This window comes from Lagenorhynchus albirostris, chromosome 6 (assembly GCF_949774975.1).
Source record: "Lagenorhynchus albirostris chromosome 6, mLagAlb1.1, whole genome shotgun sequence".
Lineage (NCBI taxonomy): Eukaryota > Metazoa > Chordata > Mammalia > Artiodactyla > Delphinidae > Lagenorhynchus > Lagenorhynchus albirostris.
This window is the reverse complement of record NC_083100.1, coordinates 107,472,562-107,496,580: the sequence shown is the minus strand read 5'-3', so window position 1 is coordinate 107,496,580 and position 24,019 is coordinate 107,472,562. Positions and strand designations below refer to the sequence as shown.

The window sequence follows — 24,019 nt, the reverse complement described above, 5'->3', positions numbered from 1 at the left end:
CAACGTCCTGCTGCAGGTTCTCTTACGACTTCTGGTCCTCCTTGCCTCTCAGAATCCCGCTGAATTCGCAACATTGACTTGCTCCGAAGTCCCTCTTCTTCCCCAGAAATCAGCACCTCTTCCTGATTTCTTTTCTGTTCAATCTCTATTCATTAAACTCTTAACTCTGTGCGCTAGACACAAGGGGTACAAAGATAAATAAGACCCAGAGCCATGCCCTCAAGGAGGGTCTAGGTCAGGGTTTCCCATTCTTGATGCCACTGACATTTGGGGCTGGATAATTCTCTGCTGTGGGGGCCTGTCCTGTGCACTGTAGGGTGTTCAGCAGCATCTCTGGCCTCTGCCTGATAAGCACTGGCAGCATCCTTCTCCCAATCATGACGGCCAAAAATGTCTGCAGACACTGTCAAATGTCCCCTGTGAGACAGAACTGATCTCCGTTGAGAACCGCTGGTGTACATGCAGAGACATCAAGAAACAGAGAGAAAAATTTCCAAATGAGGTAGATGTAAGCACAAAGTACAAAAATGATCTGTAAGAAAATTAAATTGGAGACTTGGAAAATACTTGTATGTACACTGATGAACTGGCCAAGGATCTAAAGCTTCGTCACATGAAATAATTAAAAGGCAACACAAGACAGCATTTTCATAATGGGAGACGAGGGGGTTAAAACTTGTTCAGTCCTTGCTGTGCAGAAGCTGCTTTGCATCTGTTGATTCATTTCATTCTCACGACAAACCTGCGAGGCAGGGATGGTTTTCCATTAGTTAGAGGAGGAAAGTGAGCTAATGAGTTAAGGTTACCTGCTCAAGGCGACACCTCGGCTCCTTTGTATTCGCTAACGGCACCACATTCCTCTCCGCGCCCCGTCTTTGTGGTCAGCACACCGTCTTCTTCGAGCCACTCCAGTGTCACCCCCGAATCCATCAGTGTCATGTCTGGAGGACTGCAGCATCACAGTGTCTCATCTCTGTTCTTGTTTCCTTCTCTAATTCCCAGCTTGCCCCACCTCCAGTTTCACCCTGGTCCTCTCCACCCTAAACATTAGCCGGCATGAATCCTAATGCACAATCTGACATTGCACCCGCTTTCTTTCCGCTGCGAACCAAATCAAAGTCCAAGCTTCACGGCTTGGCTTTCTAGCCTCCTTTCTCTGAGTTCCACCCAGATTCCCAGTCTCGTCTCTCACTGCCTCCTAAAGTACACGTCCTGCTCTGCTAATAGCCGCTAGTATATCTGAAGTGCTTACATTGGTTCATAGAATCCTTACAGCAGCCCAGTGAGATGGACAGTGCTGTTCTTGTTTTACCCAAGCTGCTTCATTTTTGCCTTTGCTCAGGCTGTTCACATCGTTGCCTGGACACCTGGTTCCTCCCTTGTGTCACCCGCTTTGCTCCAGGTGAAGCCTCCTGCAAGACTCCACTCTGACGTCACACCTTCCCAAAGCTGCCATCATTTAACACTTGGAGATGGTTATTTTCTCTGTATAGTACATTGTCCCTGTATTTATGTCATATCCCTCTCACAGTAAGCTTCTAGAATGGCATCAGAACCGCCCTACACTCCTGGGGTTCTACCCTTAGTAGATGCTCAAATACACGTTATCTGAACAAAGTTGAGGCCCATTGCTCATGTGGTTTCTGACCTTTAAAATTTTTCATCTATCACAGCCGCCCTGGTAGCCCTATTGACCGGAGCATCAGGGCTACGAGGCACGCCTCCTGAGCCCTCGGCCAGCATCGCCTGCTCTGTCAGGACTCAGGGGCTCTGTGTCCCGTCTGCATCTGGCGACACCCGCGCCAGCCCTGAGCAGGGTGGAGCCTGGAGAGCGGGTACCCCTGCTCTCCCCCTACTCGCCCCGCCCCCTTTCCTCTAGCCTGGGGCCGGGGGAAGGAGCCCCCTATGGCCCTCCTCTGCCAACAAAAAGAAGACCAATCAACCCCCGGATTCTGCGCAGAGGGGCCGCGGGAGCGCAGACGCAGCCGCAGACGCCGGTCGCTCCCGCTCGGCTGCCACGCCACCTGCTGGCGAGATGCGGAATCACAGAAAGCGTACGACACCTCCCGGGCTTTATTGGCCTACGTCTGAAACCGTGACGTTTTGATGGTGGGGAGAGGGTGTGAGAAAGCAGGGAAGTCCGAGAAAACATTGTTTTGTTTCTGACCCACCCTATCCCTTTTCTGATGTTCGCGGTAGTAGCTTCAATAGCTGTCATTTCCAAGAGCTGACTCGGCTCCATTCGGTGCTAAAGTTTTCCCTTGCTCTACTGCGTTTAATCCTGCGGATGCCGTCACTTCCTCCCTTTCTGTGGATGAGGAAACTGAGGCACAGAGAGGGAAGTCGCTGCTCAAAGCCTCGCGGTCAGTGGTGCAGTCGGGTTTCACACAGGTTGTGACTCCAGAAGCCGCGGCCTTGGAAGGTTCGATGAGGGCAGCCCGGTCCGTTACCAGGGCCAGCGCTCCACACGAGGCTCTGAGAAATGCGAAGGCCCCACGTCCTCCCGCCCCGCAGGCCCCCAGATCCAGAGCAGTACTCCATGATCTTTCCCTGGAGGTGGCGAACTTGCCGCTTGTTCCTCTTTTGATGCATCCTTGCCTCAAGGATGTTTGCACGTTTCAACGCCTGGCTCTGCTCCACATCAGCCATTTTCCCTGTGTAGGAGGCAGGAGTCTGCGCGGGGAGAGCCTGGATGGTGGGAAGCAACCTGGACTTTCTACCCTCTCCCAACAGAGGGAGAGAGACGAACCAAATCTGAGAGTCACTGAGTGTTGCAGGGGCCTTAGAGGTTATTTCGTTAGGTTCTTTCTTACAAGCAACAAAGAACCACTCAATGATCTAAACTGAAAGGAATTAATTGAAATGACAGTGGGTGGCTGGAGACCCCGGCTTGGAGAAGAGGCAGAATAGGGGCAGGTCGATAATGGGCAGGACCACAGCCAAAGCCACGCCCCACAGTCAATCTGGCGTTAAGTCCTGCTGCTGCCTGGACGCCGCAGCTGCGGCCACCTCTGCTCCTGACGCAGCTGTCTCTGGAAGATGCACGAGGAATCCGCCACTTTGCTTCTGCTCCTTTTTTGGTACCTGATTCAGCATTCTGATGCCTTCAGGTTACACCTAGGTCACAGCCCTTCTGACTGCAGGGGAAGCTTTCTGCTTTCCAATGGGAAGCGATCCTGCCCACACACCAGGACTTACATGGCTCGGTCTCTGAACCCAGGAAGGAGATTAGATGCCGGGCAGCCCCACGAACCAAAAATGTCCACTACAGCGGTCATCTAGTTAAAATTTGTTTGCATTCCCTCCCCTCCCCCTGCCTTAAATTACAGATGAGATGCTGAGTCCTAGAGGGGAGAATGGCTTTCTTAATGACATCTCCTGTGCTAACACCCACCAACTGGATCCCAATTGAATGGAGCACTGTTGGGGGATCTCGAGGCTTTGGCTGGCTGGGGGAGGAACGGGGGCCAAGGTGGTTGTGCTGTCCTGCACTGTGCTTTCCCACGGCAGGCATTTCAAACAAAGGCACAGCTGTTTCTTGCTGGAAAGCCTGAGTCTTAGGTGTGTCTTCTGTCCACCCTGCCTTGTGGATGGCTAAACACACTAATGCCATTTCCTGCGTCTGGCAATTTTACTTTATAGGATGAGATCATTACAAGGTTTAGCAAGAGACTGTGTTTGTACTCTAGACTGGATGTTCCCACACCTAGCTGTGCTGAGAACCGTCCAGATTCCTCTGCCCTGCTAAAGGCCTATATGGGCAATCTCCTGGGCATGGGCAAGAAAAATCTTAAAAAAAAAAAAAAAATCTCGGGGTTTCTTGTGTGGCACATTTCTTGTGTGGCATTTGGGAGCTCACTTCCCAGAACAGAAGCCTGTCTTCCATAGGTAGAGAAGGTTCCGACGGCTCTTTATCAGCTGAAGTCCACCTGAACCCAAGGATGCAGAATTTCCAGGCTTAGAAATAGCTGGGACATTTCTCTAGATATCTGCATGTCACATGACTTGGAAAACAATATCACAATTGCTTAGGACACCTATCTTCTCTAGACCTACCAGGCTCCTAAGAAGGGCTCAGCCACATGCATCTGTGTCCTCTGTAATTCCTGGCACCTAGCAGGCTCTCGATTCATGAACATTTACCGTTATCCAAAGTCATTGTTCCCTCCACCAAACACCCAGTACAAATCAGCCTTGAAAACTGCATGAATCAGCTTGACAGTTGCCTTAGGAAGGTACTGCAGGATTGGAGCACTTCCCCAAACTTGGATCTGATCAGAATTCCAGGGGACCTGGACTGTCAGAAATCCTTGGCCTGTTCTCCAAAAGGCCCAAGGTAGCTCAGGCTTTTCAGTGAGTCCTTGTACCTGATTCTGTTGGGCAGCAGGCCTTTTGTGTAGGATTTAGGTATTAATAAAGACAGCTAACAGGTACTTCGTGCTGTCCTAGCACCTTACATGGTAGTGCATTCAATTCTTACCACCTTACAAAGTAGGTTTTATTACTTTGTTTTACTCATTTAACAGGCCCAGAAAACAGGCAGAGCTGGAATTTGAACCCAGGCATTCTGGTTCCAGAGCACTCATTTGTAACCACCGTGATTTTTTTTTTCTTAATATAAATTTATTTTTGGCTGCATTGGGTCTTCGTTGCTGCACGCTGACTTTCTCTAGTTGCGGCAGGCGGGGTCTACTCTTCTTTGCGGTGCGCGGGCTTCCCATTGCGGTGGCCTCTCTTGTTGTGGAGCACAGGCTTAGTTGCTCCGCAGCATGTGGGATCTTCCCAGACCAGGGCTCGAACCCATGTCCCCTGCATTGGCAGGCCGATTCTTAACCGCTGCGCCACCAGGGAAGCCCCACCACTACGTATTTTTGAATAAACAAGATCCTTTTTTGGATATCCCAAATTCAGCTTTAACCTGGGCAGCTAAGACCAAAATAAACTTAGAAATAGCAATGACACACCTGCAGCCCAGAGGACCCAAAGGTCTCTACTTGCTGACAGTGACCTGCTTGGCTTCCAGTCCACACTGCCTGGCCTTCCTGACTGAAGCCACTTAATCCCATTTGTCAAGTTAGTGGCTGCACACATGCCACCAGCAGCTGCTGTGTTCTTAGCACAGGAACCTAAGGAGGCCTTCTCATTGTGCAAACGAGCCTTGCAGATGGTGCTGCACTGACCTTGTTATCTGACTCTAGTGACCGCTCTCTCACATTTGAATCCTGGCCAGGTCGGTCAAGTCTGGTTGTCTGGATGTCCCTAGGCTGGACCAGCCTGCCAGCAGAATTTCACACAGGACTCCCAGCAAGTCCTGAAGTAAGCCGTTATCACAGTAAGAACAATCGTTCCACCTTCTGTTTATATACTCTTCTCACAAATGACAAAACAGGCACTAGACACATTGAGACAAGGAGAGCCAGTGTGGGGCACGCAGGTATTCAGAACTCAAATCCAGGCAGACCAGGCAAGGTTAACGCATAGTAATAAATGAGATACAAAGTTGGTGTAATTATTTAATGACAGGAAAATAATGTTATGAAACAAGATGGTTACAAATAGTGGGTAAGGATGACTTACTTCACCTTTGATTAAAAAAAAAGTATGTATACAAAACACTGGAGGGTTATGTATCAAAATATTGGCAGTATTTACTTCTGTTCAGGGATTAAATATTCTTCTCTTTGCTTTTGTGTACTTTCTGAAACATGATTATTTCTGAAACAAAAAAGAATAGTTACTAGAAAGAGAAACGGTTATTAAATGCCAGAAGTCCAGCAATCAAGGTCTGAAACCCAGGACATGTCTAGCTAGGGGGACAGTGGTCGGGCCCAGGTGTGGAACAGTATATCATTCTTTCCTTTTCCTACTGCAGTGCTGTTTGCCACTGTTTCTTCTACATTTGATACTTATATTTAATAGGAATCTATGAATAAGAACTGGTACAACAGCAAAATGATGCTAGCAACTTTGGTTTTAAATAGCTACAAAATGTAATAACCATTCTGTAGTTACAAGACACACTAAAAATAAAACATAAAACACACCAGAAGTCAAAAGTTCCTACAACAAATAACCCCATCTGACTAAACCACTGACTTCGTTGCTCATTCTGATGTATGTTCGTTTTCAATTTTCACCATAAATCTATTTTTCTTTCATGGATCTGAAAGAGGCAATTTTTCTCAAAAAGATGCTCTGCCTTCTAAGTACTTATGAAGAGTTGGAAGGGCTCACCAAACTCCAAACCACTTCAAACAAACAAGTTTGACTGAGGAGTGTCACCATTCTCTGTGCCTTAAAAAAAAAAAAGTCTGCTAAGTTACCAAATGGAGACCAGCAGAGTATTATTACACCTGTAAATGAGGTTCAGACCCCATCCCCACCCTACCCTCCATGTCAGGACCACTGGGGCACTTTACTCAAGTAACAATGACAACCCATACTTCTTCCTCTTAAAAAAGTGAAATGGAGAAAGGATCATTGTTTTAAAATCCCACATATAAAAACAACAGTGTCACCTTTAACCGGAGGTGCTTCTTAGGTATTTCCCAAAGCCCTCTGCCCTTTTACGTGGCAGGATTTTCAGCAGGGGGTCAGAAAACTACTAAAGTAAGGTCCAAGAAACAACTAAAGGTCCAAGAAACAACCAAAACTAAAAAAATAAACTGAGATAATTGCAGCTGTCCAGTGTCACCTGCCCTGTCTGGCAGGCTGACACAGCACCCTAAGCCATACAAATCTTCAGACACCAGGAAGGAAAGGTACCAAAAGAATTACGCTAGAACAGTCACCAGGTTCGGGAAAAAAAAGATTTAAACTTAAAAACATTCTATCATCACAAAGACTAAGAAGATCCCTTGCTCTGTCCTTGGCCAATCAAGAAATACTGAACTGTCTTATATCCCCAAAGAGACCCACTGGAAATATCAGTGCCAGTGCCCCAAGTCAATTCACACTCTTGTTAGATGAGTCCCAAATCCTACAGCAACAATTCCTTTGTTAGAGCAAGAAAAAAAAATCCATTTCAGGACAAAGGCGTGTCTTCAGTGAGAGAACTGCCTGCCGTCAGATGGTTTCTTGCTTATGTGCTTGAAGATCTTGGACTTCTCGACTTTTCTGGCTTTCTGGTAGCCGAAGCCACCGCCGCCACCCCTTTTTTTAAGTTTGCCGTCATTGCTGTTCACGTCTAAAGGGGGACGTTAAGGAAATCAAGCAACACAAAGACAAGGACTCCAGTCTACCGTCTGCAGAAGAACCAGCCAGCTGTACCCCAGGGGCCCCACCACCCCTCCCCAGGCCACAAACACACGCGAACATTCCAGACAACCAGGAGTGGCCACGTGACTGTGGACTAAAACTAGCAGGGCAGATGTTTAGCCCAGTGCAATACTTGTATTTTTCCACGCACTGAAGCCGAAGAGGTAAATCGCTAAGTGTATAGGAACACATTAAGAAATACTCCCAGTGTCAAAACAAAATGACTTTCACCTCTGTTGGGAGCTGATTCAGAGGTGCCTGACCGAGTGGAGTTGCTCTTCCTGTCACAAGGGGACTCAACATGTGTTCACAACAGCAGACATTCACTCGATGCTCACGATGCGGAAGGCCACCCAAACTGTGGTCCTCCAAGTCCCCTTGGGAGTTTCTACCACAGTGTTAACGAGCAGGCCTCACTCTAGCTGGCTGTTTCTTCTGTTGAAAATGTGTAATAAAACACATATTACATATCGTTACAGAAGCAACTGGACGTGTTCCCTTTGCCTTTTATCTTGAGTAGCACTTAGGTTATTTTCTTTCACTGGTCTTGCAATTTCCTTGCATGAAATGCTTCAATGCCTGAGAGGATAAGAGCCCTCTGAGAGGTTCCATCTTGTCTTCAGCTTCTTCAAGGTATCCCGCTCCTCTGTGTACCCTGTATAGTGAAGCCACACAACCGCCAAGCCCTGCCCCTCTGAGCTTCTCCCCAGAACATACAACTCCCCCTGCTCTGTCTGCCACTCAAATTCTCATGTCTTTTTGAAAGCCATGAACTGTCTCGCTTCTGTAGTCTCCACCCTGACAATTAACCCCTGCCCACCCCATGTGAGCACTGACAAGAGGTCAGTGACCAGCTTGAAGGCCTGGGCCCTGCAGGCCTCGGCCAGAGCAGACACACCAACCCAAGTGCTAAGCCCCAAGGCCCCCGGTCAAGCTTCTGTCCCTTAATGCCTGGACGAATTCATAACCACAAAGAAAAGGATACTCAAATCAACAAAAGGAGGCACCTTGAAACCAAATGACAGAGCAACCTGAGGCAAGTTTAAGTTATTAACATTAAAGATCTGTTTCAGCGAATGGGAATCATACGCTCGAATGTATGACTTATACGCTTCCTGGGCTGACTTATGAAGGAAGTAGTTCTTTTCAATCAGTTTTTCAAGCTGAAACAGAAAGAAATATTGCTTTTAATGAAATAAAAAAGCACGTCATATAAAACATTTGTTCCAATACACTTGCTCCAAGCTCTGTAATACCTGCAAAATCAGGCTGCAGTTAAGAATAATGACAAAATTATTATAAGATACGGACTGAAACAACGTAGAGAGCTCTGGAATGTGGTCACCAGCACAAGAAGACACCGCAACAATCACTCAGTCCATCCAAACTTCTCACTTTATGAAAAGGGAGACTCAGAGTACGACGACTGTCAATGAGACACTACAAAGGTGGTGCTGGGAAGACCCTTCCTCCCCCTCTGCCCTGCATACCTGAGACTGAATGTCAGAAATTTTGGACCAGGAAAACTCAAATTCACTTAATGGAACCTAGAAAACAAAAGCACGCAGATGAGTAAAGCAGGATGGCTCTGCTGCAGCTCGTCAGGCACTGAAGAGATGAAAGGGAACAGGCCTGTGGGATCCCATGGGCCAGACATCTGCTTGTCTCCCAATGCCAATGGGAAAGGCTTACCTTCCCTCTGTTCACTGCACAGGAATCACGCTATGGAACCCTCTTGAAAGAAAAGGCGAGAAACTGGCAGGGGCAATAAATCACTGAAGCCCTTTTCTCTAAACAAAGATCTCTGTGGATGCAACGTGATGAAGCAGCTTGAAGCTTCTAGCTGAAGGAACCACTAGCCCTTCTCTCCAACACCACACTGCCCTGTGACTAGGTCACAATGATCACAAACTCCTACAGGAAGGATATTTCTTAGCAGTTCTAACTTATTAGATGACTGGGAAAGTGCAAGACCGGTGCTAGATGCTGGGGGAAAAGAACAGCTGCCCAAATCATGGGCCCTGCCATCAGGGAGCCTGCAGCCTTGGGCGGAGACAGGTAAGTGACGAGACAACTTGTCGAGCACCCGTGCTGGGGGGACATGAAGGAGGGCAGGGCCTCCCAGAGGAGACAGCAGCTAGCGGAAGCAGAGGCTATCTGAGAGCCAGGAAACAGGCATCTGGAGAAAAAGTGCAAGGGCTGATGGCAATCCCTAGGAACTGCTCCACGATGGGGGCAGTGGGGGAAGGAAAATCCACCAGGCGACACGGTGCCAGTGAAGAGGCCCGACAAGCATTCTCACGACCTGGCAAGAGAGAGGCCAAAGCCCGATTAGGGCGGACTGGAGACCAAAATCAGATGAGTTGAAATATAACCCACTTTTCAAAACGGCAGACTGAGGAAAGGCGACAGGCAGTAGCCATGCTGGACCTAGTGATAGGAGAGCGGGTTTAGGGTTGAAGTTATTTTTTTGGTCAGTCACTTGAGATGGTAAAGAGCTAACTGCCAGGGAGGGACTGAGTCAACGAATATGGGCCTGAGGGAGGAAGAGGTAGGAAGGAATGGGTTCCCTTGGCCTCGGGCGAGGTGCAGACACCAGGGTGAAGACACGTGGAGAAAGGCTGCAGCAGGGGAGCAGAGATGACCGGTGTGGGGGAGCTCACTCACAAGGAGGGAAGAGGTTTCAAACACGGCTGGGGGGATGAGTGGAGACTGGGGACTGGATGCACCCTGCGCGACACGGAGTTCAAGAACGGGGCCTCGAGGATAGTTTTCTGCTCACACTTCCTGGGGGCGACCCACATAAATCTCATCTGCTAAACTGCTGTAACAACCGTCCGAACAGCATGGCGACGACGCAGGACTCCTCGGACACACCTAGAAATGGTGCTTAAGGCCACGTGCACCGGTAACGAATTCCTCTCGAGAGGACTCTGTCCCCAGCTTAAGGTTTTCCAAGTGAAGGTCTTTACCTTGGATTGCTTCAAGTAGCGAAGGAAACCCAGTTCTTCAGGGCGCAAGATGAGCAAGGCGTGCCCTCTGCCGTTCAGGCCTCTGGCTGTTCTGCCCACACGATGAATGTATTCCTTTGGTGGAGAGAGAAAACCCGAGGTAATACACTGGTTTCCGTGGCAGCCCGTGGCGATCTGCCCGTCCAGAACTCGCAGGGTAGTGGGCGGCAGCATGCCAGCACATCGGTGTGAGACGGTGCCCACCCCCACCTAGTGCGCCACGCAGCCCGTGACCGCGCTCCCCAAAGCTAGTCCCCCATTCCTCTGCAGGGAGCATCCCCACACAGGCAACAGAGCCATGCCCGGGGCCAAGGAAAGCGAGACAGAACATTCCCGATAATTCTATGATCTAATCCAATGACTATTAAGTGTGCTTCAACTTCAAAAGGGCTTTGGGAAACATATTTAAATGCTGGCTGATAATTTATATAATCTATTGTTTGTTGAAATACCCAATAAAACTTATGTTACTACATATACTAAAGAATGGTATCTATCTCTGTAAGCAAATTTTATTTCCTTCTGACATCTACTGCTCTTAACAGATCCTAACTTAAGTCCCACGGACACCTCTCAAATCTCCTTGCACACACCCTCTTTGGGTCCTGCAAAAGCCCTAAACACTATCAGCATCAGAGAAATACTGCAGTCACTGCACATTAAAGGGATATTCTGTGGAATGTGGAATTTCTCAGGGAACCTTGGGGTCATCCGGAGGGTCATACTGAACAATCCAGTCCACTTCAGGAATATCCAGCCCTCTAGCTGCCACGTCTGTACACAACAAGATCCCCGAATCTGCATTGCAGAACTGGAAGAACGTGGTCGTACGCTTATTTTGTTTCTGCCTTCCCTAGAATCAAAACAAAACATCCATTGGAACAGAAAAGTTGAAGCTGTTTGCGGGAGGTCTCGATGTAGAATCCCCGACCTGTGGAACTATTACCCTGCTTTATTTCAAGTTCATAACCTGTCCTATTTCCTCAAGGGATGGCGTCCTCTCCTCCTTTCTGGTCCCTGCCTCTCCACCCCCAGCAAAGCTCCCTCCACACAGGATCAGCCACCTACTATTGCCCAAACTACTTAGAACTATGTTTGCAGGAGAGAGCAATACCTCAATCCCCACAATCTATGTAACTCGGTAAGTGTAAACTGTTTTTAACAAATTCATCATAATCACTTACATGAATGGCCAAGACAGGCAAATCGATGTAGTTCAGCAACTCATAGTGGTATTTCACGGACTTACAGGATGAAAAGAAGACCATTAGTTTCTTCTTCCGGTTCTTCTTAAGGAATGTAAAGAGTAGGAGGAATCTCTTTTCGGAAGGACAGACAACATATCCCTAGGAGAGGTTCAAGTGAACAGACACAAAATAATCAAAAGGACATTTCCAGCTTCATGAACTAATATAATTTGATGGAGAGCACAGATTAACACAGCATATACACTGTTATGCCTCACCTACAGCAAAATTACTGCCTTCATTATAACGCATTCCTAAAATAAGACTAATTTTAACTATTGACTCCTTTTATTGGCCACAATCACTGGATACTAAATACTTTCCATATTTCTGAGACTACTGGTTATTAAGTTCTTGTAATCATAATGTACCAATACCTCTATTAACTAGAACCCTCGAAGTGTATCAATGATTCATTTTTAGAAGGTCCTTAACAGCAAGATCTCAAATAACCACACTGTCCTAAACACGATAACAAAGCTGGGTGAATATATTTTTAGAAACTAAACAACCAATGAAAGGTTTTTAAGCTAAAGTGTTACAGGAAACATATCACTCATCAAAAGACTCAACCTTACAGCTCTATTTTTAATCAACCTAGCCTGGATCTCTGTCACCTCATTTCCACAGCAAGGCGCCTGAATCCAGCCTCTCTGCCTTCTAACTAACTCACCTCACATCTTAGCGCAAGAGATGATTAAACAGCGAAATGTTTTTTACTCATCTAAAATTGGCAGTGATATATTTAGTTCATTAACCCATTTGCTTCCTAGACGATCCTCCAAACACTTGCAAGGAAACACCAACGATCCTTAAAATTGAAGGTATTGACAAGAAGTACCTGCTCAAGACCATCCACGGTTGCATGAGCTTTATCGTCGTCAACACCAACATACAAGGGCTCCTTTTTCAGAGAAATCCTTGCCAGGTCTTCAACTTTCCGGGTTTGTGTGGCAGAAAAGAGCATGGTCTGTCTGCGGGCTGAAACACACCCACATAAACATAACCCAGATCCTTCAGGGAACCTTTAGAATTGCTTCACAACTAAAAACGCTCTCAGTGGAACTATCAGAAATGAGAGACATGGTATCACTATAAAGAGTAAGAAAGGAACACCATGGACAACTTTATGTCTAGACATTTGACAACTAAGATGAAATGGATAGCTTCCTTGAAAAAGAAACTGCTAAAGCTTGCTCAAGAAGAAACAGAAAACCTGAATAGCCTTGTATCTATTAAGGAAATTATAGTTAAAATCTTCATGTAAAGAAGACTCCAGCCCCAATGGCCTCTGCTGTTGAAGTCTATCAAACACTTAAGAAATATTATCAATATTTCATAAACTGTCCAGGACATTGAAGAGAGCTTACTTCCCAACTCATACCTTTTAGAAAGTTTTAGCAAAGTGAATCCAGAAATATATATAAAGGATAATGCACCATGACCAAGTGGGGTTTATTCTAGGAACGCAGGGCTGGTTAACAGTTGAAAATTAACCAATATAATTTACCATATTAACAGACTAAAGAAAAAACATCTGATCATTGCAACAGACACAGAAAAAACATCTGTCAGAATTTAACATTTATTTCTGATTTAAGAAAAACCTCAGCAAACTAGGAACAAAAGGGATCACCCTCAGTCTGATATAGGGCATACAGATCTAGAGCATCTACAGCTAACATCATACTTAATGGTGAAAGACTGAATGCTTTCCCACCTAAGATCAGGAGTAAGACAAAGATGTCTTCTCTTGCCAGTTCTATTCAGGATTATACTGGAGGTTCTGGCCAGCTCAATCAGGCAAGAAAACAACTAAGTGAAAAACTTTATCTCACAAAGATATGAAAAAACCTGTACACTGAACTCTGAAACACTGCTGAGAGAAATTAGGGAGCTAATAAACGAAGATCTACCTCATTCACGTGTTGAATGACTCAACATTGTCTTCCACCAATGATCAATATTCAGTACAATCCCAAGATCCCCAGAGATTAACCAACTGATTCTAACATTCATATAGAAATGCCAAGGACAAGACCAGCCAAAACAATTTTGAAAATGAACAAAGTTGGACGGTTAACACTACCTAATTTCAAGATTTAACAGGAGGAACTGGAAATTCCATACACTGCTGATGGGGATGTAAATTGGTACAAGTTAAACATACACCAGCCACTCCATTCCTAGGTAATCACCCAACAGAAAAGGAGATATATGCCCACAAAAAGAGCTGTAGATGGATGTTCATAGCAACTTTATTTGTAGTAGACTGAAACCGTTAACAACACAGTCGTCCATCAACAGTTAAATGGATAAACAGGTTGTGGCATATTTATACACTAGAACGCCACTGAGGAATAAGGCAAAGAACTACTGATATGTGTAACGGCACAGACGAATCACAGAAGGATTTGCTGAGCACAAGAAACCAGACAAAAAGAGTTACACTGCATATGAATTCATATGAATCCCTGGAAAATGCAAACTGATCTACAGTGACAGGAAGCAGATCAACAGTCACCTGCTAGAGAGATGTGCATGGCAGCTGTTGGAAGCAGGGGATGGTGAGAGGGAGGGATTACAAAGGCACAAAGAAAGTTTTGAGGGTTATGGAAATGTTCACTGTATTGACTGTGGTGATGGTTTCGAGGTGCAAACAGGCCAAAAACATATCAAATCATACATTTAAAATATGTACAGATTATTATGTTAATTATACCTCAATGAAGTATTAAAAAAACAATTGTATAATGTACTGAACTATGGTGTTTTTATAGATATAAGCAGTTTACAATGTTTCAAGTACTATAACCAAGGTACGTACCACTCAAACATAACACAGAAAGCAGCAAGTCAATGGCTACCCAGGAGATGTGAGATGGGGTGGTGGGGACGGACGGGAACAAGACGTATGTTAGAACTGTTCAACTTGCATGTCAGCCTCTCAAATGGCAAAACCACTGCATTAAGTCACTAGTGAGAGTGATGCTTATGTTGCAAACTACGTCTGAGGGTGACTGGCACAACCACTTCACTTGCTAAGTTAAAATTCTGACATTAGTAGTTTTCATACAGGAAAAACTCTCATCTACTTCCAACAGCTACTCGGCAAACCACATGCAGATGCTACCTACTTACTTGGCAGAAGTTTAATAATTTGCTTTAATTCTTCTTCAAACCCAACATCCAAGATACGATCAGCCTCATCAATAACCAGACACTGTAGGTTTTTATACATAAACCCTGGTGTATTCTGACAAGACAAAGGACAAAGAAAAACTGTTAGCTGTCAAGTTTATGTTTCACACAGACAAAAGATGGGGACCACAAAATAGTGTTCTCTTACCTGCATATGGTCCAGGAGACGGCCCGGTGTGGCCACAATGACGTTGATCCCATTGGCAAGCTTCTGTGCTTCAGCAGATCTGTTACTGCCACCCATTATTAACCCATACGTGTGAACATGGTGTGTCATCAGTTCCTTAAGGACACCAAAAGTCTGCATGGCCAGTTCCCTAGTAGGTGAGAGAATAAGGACTCCTGTTCCTAAAAAGCAAAACAGGATATACAGTGAAAGTCAAACTGTAGTTATCACCAGGAGACCACCAATAGCTACAACAGACTTCCAGTGGGATACTGGCAGAACCAATGGGACCACAGACTTACCATTCCTGGGCATGAACCTTAACTTAACAATGAGTTCAACTGCAGGAATGAGAAATGCCAGGGTTTTGCCACTGCCTGTTTTTGCAGCTGCCAGAAGATCCCTAAAAAATAAAAAGGAAAAGGAGAGAGACATTTAGTCTACTCATTCAACAAGTACCATGTACTATCACACATGTTTTAGGCACTGAGGCTGGATCATAACAAGAAAAAAGTCCCCACCTTCTCTATCACTGAAATCAATCATGTGGGTTACAAATACTTAACTCAAAAATAAGAATTGTGCTAAAAACAGAAGTGAACAATTTTCTCCAAACATCAGTAAAGAAGCTAAAGCCTTTAACGAAGGTTGGGTATGTTACCCAACACGGTGCAAGATCAACAGAACATACTGGTATTTTCTTTCCAAACTACTAGCACTAAAAATAGCACTAATGCCCAAACCTCAATGTTAATCATACCTGCCTTCCAGAAGTGGTCTGATACTTTTATGCTGAATTTCAGTCATGTTTGTAAAGCCCATTTCTTTTATTGCCTTCAGAGTGTTCTCATTGACAAGATTAGTCAGAGAATCAAACGAAGTATCCTCAAAAGCTCCTAAAGAGAAGACAGTTTATCATTAGCAAATTTATCTTTTCTTAATACTTAATATTGCTAGCTTCCTAAATTAGTTTTGCTGATTGAAAACATTACTGGGTTGGTGTCAAGCTTAGAAGAGCTTCTTCCAATAAGAAGAGAATAAACCCCAACCATTCCTAGAAAAAACCTTATACCTTTGAAGTTTCTCCACTGCTAATGGCCGTGTGATGTAAAGTCCAGAGCCTATACTGTAACAAAATAACAGACGGAGAGGTGGTACAGTCAAGGGACTTGTATGAAATGAAAATGCCAAGGTGGCGGGAAGGGGAGAGGGGAGAGACGGGGGTGGTTTGCAGGGGGAGAGTTCAGAGAGAAATGAAATGTTTAAGAAATGTGAAATAAAAAGTGAAAGCATTCAGTGTAATAAAAACTGAATACGAAATCAATCAAAATAGTAACTCTCACTCCAGAAAGACAACTGAGAAGAGTCAGATGTAGCCACAGATGGTTAGACTGTACCCATATATCAGGTGTGCTGTGGTTCTCCAGCAGGGGGAGGCATCAGGATCACCCGGGAGCTCCCCGCCCCACACGTGCCCTGGCTATAACCCAAGTTTTGGCAACCTTGACACCACTGACATTTTGGGATGGATAATTTTTTGTTGTGAGAGGCTGTCCTATGCATTATAGGATGTCCTGCAGCATCACTGACCTCTACCTACTGGATGCCTGTAGCCTGCCCCCAGTTCTGACAACCAAACATATTGGTGGCCAACCCTCGTGGTTTGCCTGGGACAGAGGTTTAAGGGATGCAGGACTTTGAATGGGAAAACTGGGATGAGCCGGTCACCCTACCTCGGAGGTAAAATTACCCTGTTTGAGAACCACTGCCAAAACCTTTGCAATTTTGATTATGGAGATTGGGTGCTGGGCCTCAATTATTTTAATAAACAAAAAACCCAAACCAAACAACCCAAGCAACTGCTAGACATTTCTGGTTAGGAGCAACTGATTCTAGCCTAAACGCTTGACTTTACAGGTAAAGAAATAGAGGCTACAGGAGGCGACTCTGGCACAAGCCCCTCAATAAGGTTAATTTCACCCTTCTCTTTCAGTAGTGGAGCCAGTATTGAACCTCTGGGCTCCAGACTTCCGGGCCAATGATTTTCCTACAACATGGAGTGAGCTTTAGAAAGTGACAAACCAAAGGAACAGAGGACCCCAAGAACTGTTCGTGTGCATGTCAAAATATTTAGTGTTAGAAATAAAGAAAAGGGAAAAATAGAGAAAGAAACAACAAGAACTAAGGCACACAACGTGGATGATAAAAAGCAATAGTTAGATATAAAACCATTTCTTGTCAATACTTATTTTTTCCAGGTAAATTAAATGCCACAACTGAACCTTTAAATACTATAATCCAAGGAGGCATGCCATTTTAGAGAAGATCTATCTGGAAAACGTTGATAGCTACCTGTCAGTCCCAGGGGCAGGCTGGGTACCATGCTGTCATCGTCCTCATTGTCTGACTTCTCCACACTGTTCTCTGTTTCTTCAGGAGCCTGGGCACCATCTTCAGAGTCTCCTTTGTCTTCAGTTTTTGCTTTTTTGGAATCTTTGGATTAAAGGACAAACCGCCCCCCCCAAATTTTTTTCTTAAAATAAGAATACCAGATGAGACCATAAAATAAAAGACGTGTGATGCAAAAAGGCATATTTTCAAAAGCTTAACATATTTTCAGTTTTAATTTGCTAAGAATCTCTTTTTCCAGATTAAAAAATCTGGCTATATTAAAAAACCCAGTGGGACACACAGATTTGCCAACAAACTTTATTTTTTAGGCTTCTTAATGCATATTCTTTTACTGAAGTATAGTTGATTTACAATATTGTGTTGGTTTCAGGTATACAGCAAAGTGATTCAGTTCTACATACATATATGTATATATTGACATTCTTTTTTAAAAATTCTTTTTCATTATATTGAATACAGTTCCCTGTGCTATACAGTAAATCCTTGTTCTTTGTTTTATATATGGTAGCATGCATCTGTTAACCCCATATTCCCAATTTATCCACCCCCCATCACCTTTGGTAACCATAAGCTTGTTTTCTGTCTGTGAGTCTGTTTCTGTTTTGTAAGTTCATTTGTACTATTTTTCAGATTCCACATATATGTGATATCATATAATCTTTCTTTCTCTGTCTGACTTACTACTTATGTATTATACCATCTTAAGTGAGCAAGAAATTTTTTATAAGCTGAACTAAACAATTTAAGTATGTTAATCACACCCAGTTCTATAAACTTTACTGAGAAAAAAAACAAGGGCAAGTCATTAACGTTTTTTAAAATAACTTGTAACAAGCACCGGTTTTTCCTCCTATGCCATTAAACACAAATTTTCTATAAAAGCTAATTTTGTTTTAAAGGGGAACAGAAACACAAAAGGCTCTTCATGTTACTAGAGGCAGACTACAAAGCAAGAGCAACAATCTACTTAGCTGGGCGATAGAAACTGGCCTGTTCCTTGAATGTAAGTGGTGAGGGGAGGAGAGGGAAGGCCTCCTGGCTTTTCATTTCTACATCCACAACTTTCGTAACATAGTCCCTTAAACTACCTTTGCAGTCTTACCTCCCATCATGATCTTAAATGTTCCACTCTGGGCCAAATGGGTTAACTACCATGCTGGGCTTTTACAAGTTTATGGCAGTTAGTGATGCTAGTTAGAACAGAATTGACCTAAACCAGAACTCAGACTCTTTGTAGCCCAGGACTGGCCTCTTCCTTGGACCTTACTACCACCCTTCTGGGAAATGGTCAACACTGCAGGACCCGCATGTTCAAAGGCCATGGATATTATCAGCTGATCTTCAAGGCTTATTACTTCTGTTTTCCTTAAAACAGTTCTTAACGGTTACCAATAGGATTTAAACTCCCAGCCCTGTGATTCAATGCTTGAGAGAAGAAATAATATCACTTCCTTAGGCATACTCAGAACAAGAATCCTAAGGGCACTAATCATTTTAGAATAGGATTACAATCACTTTAAATCAAAACTGTAATATCTAATCCTCATGCTTTTCTCTATCTTATTTCACTTTTTGTTTAAACGATTTCTCATAACTTACGAATGTATTATAGCCTGTAGGTAGTAAAAAGACAGCCATGCATGTTTGGAAAATTCAAAGGTCTTTCTAAATGAAACCTTTATTTCAGACAAAAGATGAATAGGATATGCTAACACAAGTGCCTGCAAACTTCTATAAAGGGCCAGACTGTAAATATTTTAGGCTTTGCAGGCCATATGGTCTCTATCACCACAAAGGCCAAGTAAAAAAATGGGCATCTCAGTGTTCCAATTAAGCTTTATTTGCAAAAATAGGCAGAAGGCTGAATAGTTTGCTGACACCTGTTCTATCTTGTCTTGAAATCTCTGCTTGCTCACATTTCAATTAAAATGCCTATTCTTTCACCTAAGCTTATTCAATCCAAGAATCTTGCAAAAGAAAATAGCCCTGCCTCCCCAGTCCTGGCCATTCTACTTACTTGGAAATTAACGTTCCATTTATTCAGAAGTTTCCTAACTGCTATTTTATACACTTTGCATATCCAAATTATCACTAAGTTGCCTTTCAAAGGCAGGAATTTATTGTAGGAAAAAGGAATGGGGCAAAAAAGACGTAAATGAAAAGAATCGCTAATGCAAAGTCCTTGACACATAAAGACCCAAGATAGATTCTACTACCAGCCCAGATTTCTTTAGTGTCAGTAATTCCACAATTCTCTTTGGAAACAGGTAAACCTAAAATGTTTTCCATAAGAGCTTATGGAAAAACCCGAATGAACTTTCTGGCCAGCCCAATACTATGTCATAGTACGTTCTGTTTATCATAAAAAGCTCAGATAGTTAACTGCCCAAGAAGAGCAGTATTTTGAGAAACGTTAAACTGCAGTCCCCCCCCCCCGGCCCCCTCAATGTTTGCTCTAGCTACCAGGCTAGTTTCTCCTATGCCAGTAAGTACAGAGGAGTCTTGCATGTCATGTGGACATAAGAAGAAGAGAGGAAAAGCAGAATGATAACTTGAAAACCTGAATAGCTTAAGTTCAAAGACAATACATACCAGGCCCAGCATCATCCACTATTTTTCTCTTTTTCTTCTTCTTCTTCTTCTTTTTTGATTCTGAATTGGGAGACTGTATTGCTGCTTCCCCACTGGTCAGCGTGGTAGATGTCTTGGAGGATTTTTTAACTTTTACATTTTCCACTGTTTCTTTAGGTAAGTCTCCATTTTTCTTGGAGGATTTTTTAACTTTTACATTTTCCACTGTTTCTTTAGGTAAGTCTCCATTTTGGGCTTCTGACCAGCCTGCATTCATAGACTGTTTTAGGAATTTTTTAACTTTTCCACCTACTACTGCTTTTTCAGAGATGTCTCCATTTTGGGTTTCTGACAAGCCCACATTCACAGACTGTTTTAGGGACTTTTTAATTTTTCCACCTCCCACTGTTCTTTCTGACACATCTCCATTTTGAGTTTCTGACAAGTTCACAGCTGAGGCCCCTGTTTAAAAACAGAACACACATATTGACAAAGAAGGAGAGGTTTACTTAGAAACACTGGTATCCCAAACGAGAAATGTCATGGCTTCCAGGACTGAAATGATTTAGTTTTTACTTTCCTGTCATGTATATTAAGACAACTTCCAATTTTACAGTGTTCTACTGCAGGACAAATAAATTAAAAAAAAAAAAAAGGGAAAGCCACACTGATTTTTTAACTTAAAAAACCACATCTCTGTCCATAAGGAGTTAAAAGTCTGGATCAGGAAAACTTCAGTGAGGTTAAATAAACAGACGGGGCCAATGTTACTTACAAAATATACATTCTAATATTAGGTATCTGACAAATACACTTTCCTAGACATCAGTGAGTTGAAAATTCTGTTGATGTAATAACCACTTATTTGTCTTGATATTTATCATATATAAATGCCTAAGACTGTCTTTACAAAAGTTCCTGTTTATATACAGAAGAAGCACCACCTTCTGTTACCTTTAACTAAGAAGTAGTTAGCAACGCTTTGTTATTCTATAGGAAATGAAAATATAAGGGAACTTCAAAAACATTATTCCTAAAACCCACACACCTCTTCTCTCCTCCAGGATATCTTTCAATCAACTGATCTCTGCAGAAAACCAGCTAGTGTAAGGCATTATGCCTCCAACACTGCCCTAGGGGGCTTCTGTATTACACAGGACCGAAAAAGGTTAACATAACTTCAGGATGTCTGACCCACTGTCAGGAAGTTAGGACTGCAAATGAGGTAGGTAAAGAAAAGTGACATTCAGGTAAAATGCCTTTCATGGAAGTCTTTAAGGATGCAAATACGTAGACGCTCTTAAGAAATTTATAACCTAAAGTTAGTGGTGACAGGAAGACAGGGCACGAGATTACGCACATGCGTATGATATATGCAAAAAGTCACTTTGGGAGCTGAAAATGATGAAGTTCTTCAAGAGTCGAAACAGAGGGCAGGTGGGTAGGGGAAGGCAAGGGTATCAGGAATGTTCTGTGAAGTGCGACACCCAGCTTGTTCTGAAGCGACAGAGACACGAGACAAATGATGTGAAAGGAAGATGCGGGGAGGTGAGAAAGTTCCACGTGACTGATTGGAAACGGGGGTTGGGGATGACCCTAGAGGTGGTGAGGAAGTCAGAAAGGGAGGGTGGAAGTGGGGCAGGCTGGAAACGAACTCTTAGAAGCCTCCTGCCCGAACTCTGTAAGGACAAACTGCTGCTCAGAAACGGCAGATCTGGGGCCACGCGGAGAGTCGGCATCTGCGCGGGGCCCGACGGGAGGCCGCCCCGGCCTGCCTTTCCACGCTCCGCAAGCACGCGCGCTCTGCGGGGACACTGCCAGCGCTACATCGGGGCCGCAGGGCCTCCCCACCAGCGCCGCTCGGCCGCTCGGCCCCGCGGCCGCCGCAGAGCGCCACGGCCCACGTGCTGGCTCCCTCCGCAACCCAGGCCGCCGCGAAGCTCAGCGCATCTCACCCTGGAGCTTTAGGTTTCGCTGCCGCAATTTGAGGTTCCGCTTCTCGATCTTCTTGCGTAAAAGTTTCATCGGTAAATGAGACATGTTGCCAGTAAAGTGCCTTCTCGGCGGCGCTACACCCGGCTTCTCTGCTCTCCCCGGTGACGTTACCTCCTTTCCGGCCACCGGAGCTCAGTTCAGCCAGCCGGAAATACGTCACAGGAGCGCTCGCGGTCGGCGGAGCGGAAGTGGGTCCGGAGCGGAAATGCTTCCGGGCGCGTGCGCCGTCTTACCCTTGGAGAACGGATTCTCTGCAGCGCCCTCTAGGGGAACGTAGGACTGGCCCTGCGCTGTGTTCCTTCGCATTGTGCCCGAGCCAGCAGAGCACTGGGACATGTCGTAGTTTGAGCTTCTCCCGGGGAAGTGGGAAAAATCAAGGCCGAGCAGAGGGCCTTAGGGAGTCTCCATTCTTATGTTCCTACCCTCTTTGGATCCTGGACGATTTAAGTTGAGTAGTACCTAAATTACGTAGATGTGTGTTTTCAAACTTGTTTGACCGCTCTCCTTAGTGAGAAATACACTTTCCATGTCACTTGCTACCCAGTAATCCACACATAAATATAACATTTCTCAAAGCAATACCCTAACTCTTGTTTCACTTTGACGTTTTCTTCGATACCATTCATCCCATCCTAAATTCTGAGTCCGTTAAATATTCTACTTAGAATGCATTTAAATTGATTTTACTACTCTATTAAAGGATTGGCTGCAGTTTGAAAAATGAAGGTTTATAATCCCCAAAGCTCATACCCACAGACCCTTCAAAAGTCAGGACAGAAATTACAATCTGGCTGGCCAGTAGACATTTTTGTGTATGTGGAAGAGGGTACATTAAAAAAAAAATGTTGCCAACATTAAAAATTTGGGATAGTTCTTGTAGAAAGTCACATTTTTCTTTAAAAATTGGTCCTAATGGGTTCAAATTCCCCTTGGCAATAATCAATTTGAGCTGAACGATATTGGAAGGGTTAATGAAAGCTAGAATAATTTGTTCACTTGGAGTGGCAGAGCATGAGCTCATAGGGATTAGACATATCATAGGGAAAAAGAGAGAGGGCGAAAACTTGGGAGGGAGTTTAAACAGAATGTAAATAAACTGACTGAGAAATCACATTGAGTTGGACTAGAAATTGAGACAAACCATGATGTGCTTAAGTTGTTACTAATTCGGTGGGTTAACAGGTGAGTCAGAAATTTAAACTGGCACACACCCACAGACACACACACAGACACACACACAGACACACACACAGACACACAGACAGACACACACACAGACAGACAGACACACAGACACACACACAGACAGACACACAGACACACACACAGACACACACACAGACACACAGACACACAGACACACCCACAGACACACACACAGACACACACACAGACACACAGACACACAGACACACACACAGACACACAGACACACACACAGACACACACACAGACACACCCACAGACACACACAGACACACACACAGACACACCCACAGACACACACACAGACACTCACCCCCACAGACACACACACAGACACACACACAGACAGACACACACACAGACACACACACAGACAGACACACACACACACAGACACACACAGACACACACACAGACACACACACAGTCACCCCCACAGACACACACACAGACACACACACAGACACACAGACACACACACAGACACACACACAGACACACCCACAGACACACACACAGACAGACACACACACAGACACACACACAGACAGACACACAGGCACACAGACAGACACAGACACACACACAGACACACACACAGACAGACACACACACACACAGACACACACACAGACACACACACAGACACACACACAGACACTCACCCCCACAGACACACACACAGACACTCACCCCCACAGACACACACACAGACACACACACAGACACACACACAGACACACACACAGACAGACACACAGACACACACACCCACAGACACACACACAGACACTCACCCCCACAGACACACACACAGACACACACACAGACACTCACCCCCACAGACACACAGACACACACACACACAGACACACACACAGACAGACACACAGACACACCCACAGACACACACACAGACAAACACACAGACACACCCACAGACACACACACAG

General features: G+C 44.6%; 1 protein-coding gene across 2 annotated transcripts; it reads right to left on the bottom strand.

Annotated features, from left to right (window-relative positions):
* Nucleotides 1-5,500: 5,500 nt before the first annotated feature.
* On the bottom strand, nt 5,501-21,995 carry DDX18 (DEAD-box helicase 18). 2 transcript variants are annotated; one of them, XM_060153011.1, is made up of 14 exons: nt 21,821-21,995; nt 19,887-20,327; nt 17,235-17,375; nt 15,643-15,778; nt 15,185-15,285; nt 14,865-15,064; nt 14,657-14,771; nt 12,357-12,496; nt 11,453-11,614; nt 10,969-11,121; nt 10,230-10,343; nt 8,748-8,804; nt 8,243-8,420; nt 5,501-7,186 (listed from the first exon to the last, which is right to left on the bottom strand). In XM_060153011.1, exons 1-14 carry the CDS (start codon nt 21,903-21,905, stop codon nt 7,044-7,046), a joined length of 2,166 nt encoding a protein of 721 aa, XP_060008994.1. In that variant the 5' UTR covers nt 21,906-21,995; the 3' UTR covers nt 5,501-7,043. The 2 variants fall into 2 exon arrangements, with proteins under 2 accessions (XP_060008994.1, XP_060008995.1); XM_060153012.1 differs by having other exon boundaries at nt 17,235-17,363.
* Between the last annotated feature and the right edge of the window lie 2,024 nt (nt 21,996-24,019).

What these genes read in the sequence shown, in the direction of transcription:
- DDX18 (XM_060153011.1), bottom strand. Translation starts at nt 21,905, where the DNA reads ATGTCTCATTTACCGATGAAACTTTTACGCAAGAAGATCGAGAAGCGG. An exon ending in GCTACTTGAAGCAATCCAAG is followed by an intron (nt 8,805 to 10,229) that starts GTAAAGACCTTC and finishes TTTGTTTTCTAG; the next exon opens with GTTCCATTAAGTGAATTTGA. An exon ending in GCCTCCTTTTGTTGATTTGA is followed by an intron (nt 7,187 to 8,242) that starts GTATCCTTTTCT and finishes GTCCCCCTTTAG; the next exon opens with ACGTGAACAGCAATGACGGC.